Source organism: Rhinolophus sinicus, chromosome 7 (assembly GCF_057876585.1).
Source record: "Rhinolophus sinicus isolate RSI-liver-muscle chromosome 7, RSI-T2T, whole genome shotgun sequence".
Taxonomy (NCBI): domain Eukaryota; kingdom Metazoa; phylum Chordata; class Mammalia; order Chiroptera; family Rhinolophidae; genus Rhinolophus; species Rhinolophus sinicus.
The window spans coordinates 48,246,792-48,258,930 of record NC_142507.1 but is presented as its reverse complement, the minus strand read 5'-3'; the positions used below and the strand labels follow the sequence as shown (position 1 = coordinate 48,258,930).

The 12,139-nt window shown below is 43.0% G+C and overlaps 1 protein-coding gene across 7 annotated transcripts in view; it reads right to left on the bottom strand.

The window, feature by feature from the left end:
- Window positions 1–12,139, bottom strand: part of TTF2 (transcription termination factor 2) — a 36,358-nt gene that overhangs the window by 8,564 nt on the left and 15,655 nt on the right. For all 7 annotated transcript variants that reach the window (XM_019730607.3, XM_019730608.3, XM_074318614.2 and 4 more), the window contains 10 exons: window positions 10,906–10,987; window positions 8,962–9,081; window positions 7,691–7,841; window positions 5,880–5,988; window positions 4,142–4,323; window positions 3,267–3,420; window positions 2,840–2,931; window positions 1,970–2,052; window positions 1,436–1,569; window positions 499–669 (listed from right to left, as the gene is read on the bottom strand). In XM_019730607.3, the coding sequence (XP_019586166.3) occupies window positions 499–669; window positions 1,436–1,569; window positions 1,970–2,052; window positions 2,840–2,931; window positions 3,267–3,420; window positions 4,142–4,323; window positions 5,880–5,988; window positions 7,691–7,841; window positions 8,962–9,081; window positions 10,906–10,987 (1,278 nt within the window). The remainder of the gene's footprint in view (window positions 1–498; window positions 670–1,435; window positions 1,570–1,969; window positions 2,053–2,839; window positions 2,932–3,266; window positions 3,421–4,141; window positions 4,324–5,879; window positions 5,989–7,690; window positions 7,842–8,961; window positions 9,082–10,905; window positions 10,988–12,139) is intronic.

Genomic DNA, 12,139 nt, shown 5'->3' with positions numbered 1-12,139 from the left:
TCTTCAGCCTTAAAAAGCTTTAATGAAAGTAGAACAGAATGACTAATGAAGACGGAAGGCCACGTAGGAAACAATACTCACAGATGGAAGCCTTTCAACACGTCCAAGCAATCAGTGCCCAGATGTATTACATGGTCTCCAGGGTCCAGCTTTTGTTGCTTTCCTTTCAAGCTTTCCTGGGACAAATTGCTCTCCCTGAGGCCCTGTCACTAGCATGAACCCGACAGGCTCCTTTCCCAGTAATCCGTGACAGGAAATGTGCCTTGATGCCAGGACTGGCCCACATCACTCCCTAAAAGCCCACTATGAAACTTTAGTTTTATTCATGAAATGAAAGAAGAATTTAAGACTGGAGAGAGAATCTGACCAGCTAAAATCAAATAGTTCGAGCTCTGCCACCCAACACCCGGCTGTCGCCACCTGGACAAATGTGCTCTCACACAGAAAAACATGTGAGGAGTCCCAGCCTTTCTACTAGGATAGAGGTGACAAAAGTACCTTAGTGCTCTCTCGCGTGTCTTCAAAAAGCTCCACCGGAAAGCACTGGCCATTCAGAGAAACCGTGGAGGACGGCTCTGTGTTCTGGAGCTCGGTCAAGGTCAAGGCACCAAGCTCCTCCTCCAGGGAAAGGAGCAGGCCTTCGCTCTTCAGTTCTGCTGGGTCCAAGGCCTGAGCAGAAGACAGGAAGGGGACAACAGCGGGCACCTGAGGCTTCCGGCCATGTTACCTACCAATGACGTGCTGACTGTTTAACACTCCACACAGCAAAATATCTTCTAATGTATCATCAGTATCTCCTCAGAGAAGCCCTGATTAAAATGTAATCTTGCAAATTTTTTTTACCAGATTAAAGATGAATCAAATGATAGAACTTTTTAGAGACTTGCCCGACAGATTACATGATCATTCATTGTCCCCAGCTGGGACAGTACAGTTAATTAAGCTACTGATAATCAAGATATATTATTACGACTCCTCAAAAGAATAACACACTCCCCATCGCTCCAATGTAAAGGCAGCTTTTCCAATTGCATAAATACTTGAGTTTTCACAACTAGACTTTAAAGCCCCAATACTGCCTGAAGGAAGGAAAAAAGGTAACTAAATTAGTTTTGTGATAGCCCAAAATACCAACGTATGCATAACTAGTTTCCTTTTTAATAAAATGCCATTTCCACTCTAAAATTAAAAAGCTTATTTAAAACAAAAGAAAACAAACAATAAAACTCTTCAACACCATGGGAATTATCAAGGTCAATAAAGATTAATGTAAAATAAAGTAAAACAAACGAGTCCCCTCTTTTCTGGCTCACCATAAACCGAAACAACCCCAAACCCCATTTGCCTTCATCCAGCAGACCAGATCCCAGTTGCAGGAGACTGAAATGGACTCCCCAGCAGCCCTCCTGGGGACCAAGCGAAAAGCTTTTCTTACCGACTTTAGTAAAGAAAGGTGACAGCAACACTGGCGGAGTCTCAGCAACTGTGACAATATGTGGGCGGTGCTGGATCTCTTTGAGTCTGCCACCACGGAGTGCCCAGGCCCAGTGGCCCCAAACTCCTGTGCCACTTCCAGGAAGGAAAACAAACCACAGGAAATAGTACAGGGTGTAAAACAGAGAAACATGGGGATGCATCGGGAACTGAGTGAGGCTCTTTTAAACTTCTTTGATCGGAGCGTCAATCATATAGTTACAACTCACTTCTCTCTACCAACTAAGCCAAATGAAATACCGGTTTTCTTTATAGACCCACTTGCATTTAATAGAGCAGATTTTGAAAATAATTAAAAAGAAGTTTAGACCAGCATGTCTGGCGCTTACAGATCAGTCTATTTTACTGTGGTTTGAGGTTCCTGGCGAACGTCAAGTCTCTACCAAGAATTCACAACCTCCCACTGCTGTAACTTTCTGACTCTGAGAGCACGTTTCCCTTAGTTACATGTACTTAGGGGTGTCCCACTGCTCACCTCTACTGAACGGATTATCGGGACTTCGTCCAGATTCGTTACCCACACTTGTCTGTCTTTGCAGATAGGACTGCAGAGCTGACCTGCCTCAGATCAGAAAAGAGAATATACATACAATGTTTGCTAAAACCAAACAGGTTTAAATGGTCACTGCTTGACTGTGCTTGCCGTAGGACCTTAAAACATTATCAAAGTGGACTTTTAAATGCTATTAGGTTCACAGTCAGCGCTGGCCAAAGACAATGAAAAACAGTTGTTTAAAAAACAATTATTTTTAAATGATTCATATATTAATATAAAATATAACATTTAATATTAATATATAATATACTGGTATGCCAACATTATTGCTTAGTATAACATTATTGATAAGTGTTAATATATATAAGGTACATACAAGGAGAAAAAAGCATATTCCTGTTAGAAATGAGAGGTATCCAGCGGGAGAGAGTTAAATCTGGAATTCAGAGAAGGAGAAGTTTTTCAGAGAAAGAGCAAAGAACAGTGACAAGAAGGATTACAGAGCAATTTTTTTAAGTTCCAATGAGATGCTGGATGAGGTTCAAAGGTCAAAGAGATGTAATTTCCCAATATGGCCCCATGGGGATGAGACAGAACTGGTGGTGACCACACCCAGCACTTCTGTGCAAGGAAGCGAATGAAGAACAGGTTCAAAAGCCTTCGATGTGTATATGAGACAAAGCTGAGCCAGGGAGCGGGTAAGGAGTGAAAGAGGGGGCTTATAATAAACGGAGCACGGATATCCAACTTATCCATAATTACCGTTGGAGAAAACCTGACCCCCAACTCCCTCCCTAGTAACGACAGGCATACTATACAGCTGAGAAAGTGCTTCTTCATTGCACACACCTTGATGTTGCAAAAAGGACACTGTAAACAGTCTCTTCATCTTCAGAAAGCTTTAAATGATGCAACTGATAAGAACGCTGGGGCAGCACCACCTGGAAGAGTAAAAGAAAAGACCAGCTGGGATGAAGTTACCCAAGTGAACTGAATATTAGAGTCAATGCCCCCAAGGTGACACTGGAAACCTAGTCAAGCCCCGGACAGCAGCTCCCACCCTCCCCTAAAACACGACCGCTTGCTCCAACACGACACAACAGGACCGCTGAGCCACACGGGCAGGACAGCAAGCCCAGGGCCTCCTCAGGAAAACGGGAGACTCAGAGCCTCCCGAAGCATATCTGAGAGCTGTTCTACCCCAGAAGGGACATGGTCGTCCACCTTCCCTGGCCTGCCCCCCCCCCCCGCCACGGACGCGTATAAATGAGATTACCAAGGGCTTGCCAGTGCAGTCCAGCTGGTCCTTTGTTCTCCTCAGCAAAAGGCTCTTGGTTAAAATAGTTAACCGTTCTCCTCCTTTCTTTGAACCATTGTCAACCTGGCTCTTCCACAGATTGAACTCATCAAATGGAGAACAACGGAGAAATCTTTTTTGTTGGGGAAGAAGGACAGAGAGTCAGAAAGAAGTATGGGAGGACGGAGTAAAGGTTCAAAGAAAAACATCAGATGAAAAACAAATCAGATTATCTGTTACATCTGTCATCCAATCATTTTTAAAAGTGAATTTCATAGCAAAGCTCTGCAAGACAGATCAAAAAGATCCGAGTCAGTAACGAAAACCACATTATAAAAATGTGAATTTTCCCATTAACAATGTCAGTATCATCACAACAGGACATATAACCAATAGCTAGAATTTATTCCAAAAGCTTCAAAGGCGAGCAAAGAGATTCCATATCTTCTTATGGGCTGACTTTAATAAAAACAAGTATTTTGAAATTCAGCATTCTTTTCTGTTTGCTTCAAATAAATTGTAGTCCTGACCCTAGGCCATATGTTTTAAAGCAGAAGTAGCCCAAAACATTCACTGGGTGGCAGAAAGATGACTTCAATTGTTTCCTTTAATTTAATCTGCTCTATATTTTTCCATATATAGTGGCTGAATGTAATCAAAGTGCTGTATCAGCCAGTCAATCAACAGATTATTTTTCTCATAAATGGTAATTCTTTTGCCCTTGAAAGGTTGACAGGCTTGCCATCTGCCACAGGAGATAATGTGGCATACACCGGAGCGTTATCAAGAGATGAAATACTGATGGAGGTCACTGATGGGATTCACACTCGTGTCACCTCAAAGAGTTGACTCACTTCAGCAGGGAGTACATGTCCAGCAAGTTATTCTGAATGGGGGTTCCAGTGACAGCCCAGCGGGCACGGGCTTGGAGCTTACACACAGCAATGGAAGTCTGGACGCGGGGGTTCTTCACATTGTGAGCTTCATCCAGTATGATCCGAGCCCACGTGATTCGAAGCAAAGGGGTCAAGATACCCTGGAAGAAACACCAGTGAAATCCAACAACAGGACGGGAAAACGTCTTCAAGAAGATAAGGGGAAACAGCAAACAAGTATTGAGGACCCAATCTTTAAGTTTGAGGGTCCACTGAAATAAGCATTAAGCTTAAGAAACCAAGACTGGAAACCTCAGTGTGAACAAGTAAACTAGTCACTTGCGAGTCCCAATCCTTGAGCTTAAGCTGCTTAAGAATAAAATGTTTTCTGACTTGAGTTTTCATTTATTCTTTCAACCCACTTTCACGCGATGGCTATGCATCAGGACCACTGTAGGTGCTGAGCCTGCTAATTTCACTCATTCAATAAAAAGGATTTACTAAATTTACAACAAGTCACTAAAAATTTACTGAGAGTCTACTTTTACATGTAAGATACTAAGCCAGACATAAAGGACAGTTCTACCCTCAAGAGGCTCACCATCTAATGGGAGAAAAACAAGATAACTGCAACACCGTGTAGACGAGGATGTAGTAAGTCCCACCGGATAATTCCACAGATGGCACTAGGAATCTAGTCAGTCACGTTCAAGGCTGTATCCCTAATCCCTGAAATAACATCTGGCATGTAGTAGGCACTCAGCATTTGCTGAATAAATGGAGTGCTGTGACGTAACTAAGCACAAGGTGCGAGAAGACACATTTAATCAAACAGGGAGGCAAAGCATTCCAGTTAGAGGGAGAACATGGCAGAGCAGTACACGTCCTGTGGTGCGGCTGCCTGTGAGGGGCCACACGGAGGGGTGGGGTGTAGGTGATGAGGGACACACAAGCAGGGCGAGGTAGTAAAAAGCCTAAGACATCACGTAAAGGAATTAAGGTTTTATCCGGGAAGCAATGAGGAATCATTGAGGAATCTGCAGTTAATCATTGGAAAGGAATCAGAGTTGGCCAAGATGGAGAAGTGTTCTAGAGATCTCCCCAGATACAGAAATCTGTGAACATTCTGTTGTACTGAAGATAAAAACACATGCAGAAGATGAGTTCCTGGAACAACACTATCTTTTCAGGAGAACAAAGGCCCACAATACTGTGCAATAAAGCATCAGCCCCGGACAAGTGAGCCTCCCTGGGTGCACAGCAAACATTCAGAGATCTTCTCAGGTTAGCATTTAGCCCATCTGCAGCCTTATTGTTTCAACCCCGTTTCCTGGAAGGTGAAGGGAGGCAGGCAGTGATGACTTAATACCAAAATACTAGACTTCACACTAAACATAAAACATATCCTGAGACTATACCACAAAGACTAAAATAAAAATTGCAACAGGTGAGGCCTTCCTACAGTCATGTAATGATTACCAACAAAATTGCAATGTAGTTACTCGTTCTAAGAAACAGCTAAGTACTGTGCCAAGCCTCAACTTCAGTCACTGAGGAGGTTATGGAATAAAAGAGAAGGGACAGAGGAGAGACTGCTTCGTTTTCACCAGTGAAACGTTTAGAACCTTTAAGGGTACCGCTGCTATTTCTGGTGCTGTGACAAGAATCTGGTTAAGAGGTGTGGCCTCCCCTCCTTCCCTGGCGGCCCCAGCCTCACCTTCTCACTGACGTTTGTGCCCGGGACCTCTCCCTCTTGCTTCTTCTTCGTGGGGATTTCCTTGGCCAGAAGGCTATAGGTGGTGATCACAATGTCATACGTAGAGAGGCTGCATAGATAGAACACAAAGCAAATGGTAAACGCTCCCTCTATGACTCTGACAAGAAGAGGTAAAGTGGGTCCCTTTATCAGAATGACTGGCTGGAAGGACAGAATTCATTAACCTATGTCCTTAATCCACACACACAACTTTGGAATGGTAAACTTCACTCATTTGGCTGCCTTCTCTCTTAACTCTGATAAGTGTTAGTCTGTTCACCACAGCCAGAACAGCCTCCTTCTTTCCATCCAATTGAGTCAGAAAGGAAAATCCGCTGGGGTCATATTAACCTTGATATGATGTGGCCAGAACAGAACTGACATTTAGGAATTGATTTGACACAGATGACGCTGAAGGCCCAGGAAGTCGCAAAGCACTGTCCTCCTTTGGTCAATGATGCTGTCTCCTCTAGGTTCTACAATGGACTTGTAAAAACCCAGTAGTCTAGCTCTGACATTTGGGTATAATCATGCTGGAAATTTTCAGTTTACTTTGCCTACACTCTTTACATGTAAAGATTCTCAATGAAAGGCACAAATCTTTTCCCAACAAAAGCTTAATATTGTGCACTTGAGAGAACTTCAAATAAACACCTTTGATAAAAATGAGATGCCTAACTCATAGAGACAGCGACGTCTACATGTGGCCTTTATATCACAGAACGAGCATAACTGAGAATGACTCCAGTCAACTAGTGCATTCTGCACACCACACCCAGTACGATCAAAGGGCACATCAAGTGAGATGCGAATTACTTCTAATAAAAATCCAGAAAGAAGGCATGCTCCTCAAAGAACTCTACGCCGGAGAAGCACGAGGCTGTGGTGCTGCCTGGCTGCCTCAGTCTGCTGAAGTGACTCTCAGTCATGAGAGCTGCTGTGCCGTAAGTCACCTACCCTGTTCTTCAGGAGATAAAATACCCGGTGTCAGAGGTTGGGGAGAGAGATGACTCAGAAGCAGAAACAACTCTGTTCTTAACACGTTGCGTACGGCGGGGTTTAAATCCCTCGTGAAGATTCTCGTGATCCGTACGCAACGTGTTAACTAATCAGCAAGTATTCAATCCAGACCATCCTATCGCAGTTAGGAACAAAAAACAATTCCTTTAAAACCAAGACAAACACGAGGACTAAAATTACCATCTGGGGAAACATTTTCTTTCATCCTTCCTGATCATCCCTCTTCAGGAATTCAGTGAGGCCCAATCCTAAACTCTTGATTCTAAAACTTCTTCAATTGTTCATAAATGAAAACCAGTCATGAAAAGATAAACAGCCTATAGCAACTAATCATTAGTATTACATCAAAATGCTCTGTTAACATTGAGCTGGTTCCATTCACAGTAACAGAAAAAGAATGTGAATTTGGATTCAGAAATTCAGCAATCATGAAATAACTGTGACATATCCTCTTTCACCAGGGGAATGCTGCTGTTGTTATCTGGGTGACAACTCAGGCATCCCAGACCTCCTCACACAGCAGCTTTTGGGGACAGTGACAAGGATATAGCAAAAGCATTCCATTTTCTCTCAAGAGATGTCTCCTGTACAGCTGAGGGCTGTTTAGTGATGAGAGAGCCTTTGGTCATCTTATTAATATAACATAATGTATATAAGTCCTGATTAAATGAAAACCCAGGGAAAGCAGGTACAGTCCTGTGGCCTCTGGGGACAGTGAGGACCCCTACTGATCGCAGTGTTTCTGCACTTACACTTTTGCACGCTGATCTCGGTTGGACCCATGATAGAGATAGACTGTTAGTTTGTTGCTGCTCACACGTTTCTCCACCTCCTTTTTCCAATGATGGATCAGGGAAGCAGGACAGATGATAAGTGTTCCATTGGAAGTAAACTCAGTGGAGTCTTTGGAGGAAGGAAAAAAAAAATCAACACCTATTTATACTCATTAAATAGACTTTAGCTTCCTAAAGACAGTAACTTTCTCTTACAGACTTATTTCTCCAAGCAATATTTTTAACAACTGCTGCTCTAATTTCTACGTAGCTTATAGAATAGGACATGGAAGAGATGGTCTTTTAACTCAAAACACTTAATGACTTCTTTATTTTCCCCTATAAAAGCATCAGATTGGCTAAAGAGGGAGAGGAAAGTAGGTAGTACATGACCTCAGTCTTAAAAAAAAAAAAAAAAAAAAAATGCACTTTCACAGTGGCCAGAAAGTAGAAGCTGGATCATTTCCCAACTCGTCCTAAGCTGATTCATCACAGGGAAGTATTATTTTTTTCCGAAAAACATAACAATTACATCCACATTACAATGTAAGTATAAAAACCCCTAAGAAAACATTATTTTGGAAAAAGTTAGTGATGGAGTATTTGTACCACTGCACCCTCATCAGTGTGAGGCTGTCTGTGTGTGTGTGTGTGTACCAGGATCCAGTAGCAGTGGTCATCAGAGGCCCTGACAGCAGACAGTCACAGATTATTTTAACTCTGCTCAACTGAGAAATATACCTGTGTACATGGCAACGTACATGTAGTGTTAACCTTTAGGTACTTACACAATTATTACATTTTTAAAACAGAGTGAAAGAAGATAGACATTGTCTAGAATCTGGAAACTTCTGGAATTTCAAAAACATGGAAAACAGTTTCTGCTATGGGGGTGGCTAAAATCTGAATTTGGGACAGATCTTCCTTAAAAAAACAATATATTAACTAATTTGGATCTACCCTGCAGTGTTACCTTCAATATTAACAAAAATAATCATTATTATGTTTAAGTCTTCCATAAAAATTTTCTAATCACAGGTCAAGCTAAGTTTATATTAAATGGAAAAAATGGTCACTTATAAGTAGCATATTCAGCATGAGAAATGACACTACAGGAAAGTAGTCTAATACCAGATTTCCAATAGATTAATTAAATATGACCAAAAATGTCCTTTCGTAGCTTAAAAGCTTCCCCTCTCTGCTGGCTCGAATGCTTTAGGAAACAGCAGGCTGTGAAGGCACATGAATACCATCTTTGGAAAGCCAAGTCAAGGCCATGTTTTTGTCCTTTTCTTTGTTTTTCTCTTGATTTTTCTGGGCCAGGATAAGTGCAATCATTGTCAGGGTTTTTCCTAATCCCATATCATCCGCTGGAAAATAAAAACAAAAACAGAAGAGTTAATTACTGAGGGCAAAGAGTCAACTCAGCTTCAAGAGAGGAAACCACTGGCAGACACTCTCTTTGCTGTGGGTGCCATTCAGGGCACAATGCTTTGCCAGCTCTAATGAAGCCTTCACTTTTCTTATTTAAATGAACCCTAGCTCTTGCTATTTATTTTGAGATCTACATAAAAGAAAATAACGGTAGCTTTTGTAAAACTTGAAACTTACTATATAGGCTTACTCTAGTCTCCATGTTGCACTGTTACTTATCCAATGCATTCACTGATTTTCTATCTCAGTTTGAAGACGTGGCCTAGTCTTTTTGTTACCCCCCACAAAAGCAAAAAGATGCAGTAGAAATATCCCACTACCTACTTGACTGGTGCTTCCCACATTTCTGGAGTTAACTCAAAACACCCCACCATTCCCTTAACTTACTCATCAGCGAGGAGCATAAGTGAACATTTCTTGGGTACTCTCATCGTACCAGTCACTGAACTTACCAATTTACTACTTATACCCTATAAAACATTATCCTCATTTTAACAGTCAATCCTTCTGACATAGCAGAAGTAAAATGTCACAGCATGGGTTCTGGTCCAAATTCTGGCTCTGCCCCTGTGCAGAGGAGTTAACACAGCAGGCCTGTCTACTATCCACTGAAAGACCTGCTTACAAGGTCGGCCCTTGGCTGACGTCTGGCAACTCGGATTTAAGGCGGTTTCCCACCACTCCCAGAACTGCTAAGAGTGGCTCACGGTGCCTCACCTATTTGTACAATACGGTTCATGCGAACACCTTCTAGAAGTGAGGAATTTAAGTACATAACATGCTGAAGCTGCCTATGTGACCAGCCCCGGATAAAAACCTTGGTTACCGAACCTCTCTCTAACAAGCTGCCCTGGTTGGCAATATTTTACGTGTGCTGTCATATCTCACTGCTGGGAGAAGTACGCCCTGTGTGACTCCACTGGGAAGGCCTCTGGAAGCTTGACCATGGCTTCCCCTGGACTATGCTCCATGTGCCTTTTCCCTTGACGGACTGTAATTTGCATCAACTCAAAATAATTTTATTATTAGTTTTTAATTTTGTATTAAGTTATAGCCATGAATATGACTACATGCTGTGCATCCTCCTAGCAAATCATCAAACCTGGAGGTGGTCTTAAGGACCCCCAACACAGCCACTTACTAGCCATAGTGGACATTTGTCATGTTTTCTAGAAGTTGAGCACTTGAGAAAATTTCAGTTTGATGAGTGCCCAAAGCAGAGCCTGAAAAACTTGCTTTCTGGGCTCCCTTGCAGCTATGGCTCTGGCCGCACGCCCTGGCTCCACAGACCACATGTTCTCATACAAGACTTCGACTCAAATGTAAGCAACTTGAGAAAAGAGGCTCCCTGAGAACCCCCTCCTACAGGCAGAAGGGTCTGACTCTGGGGTGGCACTGCTTTCCTCTAGTGCCTGATGGAGCAAGCAGCGATGACACATTCCAGACATTCAGTTTATTACTTGGCTGTGGCCACTGGTCCTACAAGTCTGGCCTACAGCCGGGCTCTCCACATCTCCCAGACTCTGTGGGCCACTGCAGAATAAACTCTGTCTCTGCTTAATCAGCCAGTCAGCGTCTACTGCTTGCAACCAAGCCCTGACTGGTCCTACAGCTGCGTACTCATGAGCATGTTGCTTAACCATTCCTTACCTGAATTTCCCTATCTGTCAAAGGGGGCAACAACCCCACAGAGCTGTGGGCAGGACTGAAAGAAATAATGCCACAATGCATTTGCTGGCTCTCACCACAATACCACTTACCTAGAATTCCTCCTTGTGGCTTCTGACTTTCTCGCCAGTGTAACCAGGCTAATGCCTGTTTCTGGTGCCGTAGCAAAGGGACCTAACAAAAGCAATGACCAAAAGTTAAGTACAAATTCCTAATGAGAGAGAGGCTCTCCTGGATCCCGGCTACACGGACTCCACACTCTACTCTTTTATTTTCTGTACGTGATCCTCCCAGTATTCTCGTTGTCATATAAGCTGCCTGTCTCACCTGGAAGTCCGTGGCTCCATCCTCTCACCTAGGATAAACCACACGTCCTGGCCTGCCCAGGGCGGTGGTGACTTATGCCTACTGTCCAGCATGTCTGTCAAAAGCCCCTTTTCTCACCCTCAAGTGACAGTCCTGGCTTGTCTGCTTAATCAGCCAAAGTCAGTTTCCACTGCTTGCAGCCAAGACCTCTAACTGGTCACCCTACTTTCACCAGCCATTCTGTTGGCTTTTTCTTGTTATCTCTTAAATGTCACTCTCCTCTCTGTAGCCAGGGTCCAAGTCTGCAGTACTAGCCATCATTTTCAATAGCCCTTTAACTTGCATCCTTCTCCCAGTCTTTTCTTACTCCAGTTTATCTTCTACATACTCAGTGACAAAAATATCCTTCATAAAACACCCCCGCTCAAAATTCTACAGTGATTCCATAGTGTCTCTTGAGCTGGTCTAATCTATGTTCCTTCACCAATGCCAGGCTACGGCAAGGGAGTCCTCCTGCTCAGGAACGTCACCTGCGGCTCCCAGCTCAGGTACTGATGTCACCCTGTCCTTCCAATCTCTGTATCTTCCGGCTAACCACCACTCCCCCTAACTGGAGGGTTTGGGTTCTGTCCCCTCTGCTATCTTTAGGCCTATAACTGTAAGGCACCAAGTAGGCAGGCAACAAATAATTATTAATCTAGAGTGACTTTTCCTTTATTTTGAATCCCTTTTGTACTTTGTACACAATCTACAGTATATCACAAGGCACATTTTATCTGTCTTCAAGTCACTTTCTAATTATTTTATGTATGTTGTATATGCACTTTTATCCCACCTACTTCATCAAGAGCAGCAATTCCTTTGTAGCATGTGACACCTACTGAAGGTCAATAATTGGAACTGCTACTGCTCCAGACATATACACTTGACCCTTGAACCATGGGGGGTTAGGAGCACCGACACCTCTGCAGTCAAAAATTCACATGTAACTAACTAGTCGTCGGCCATCCATAAGATAGA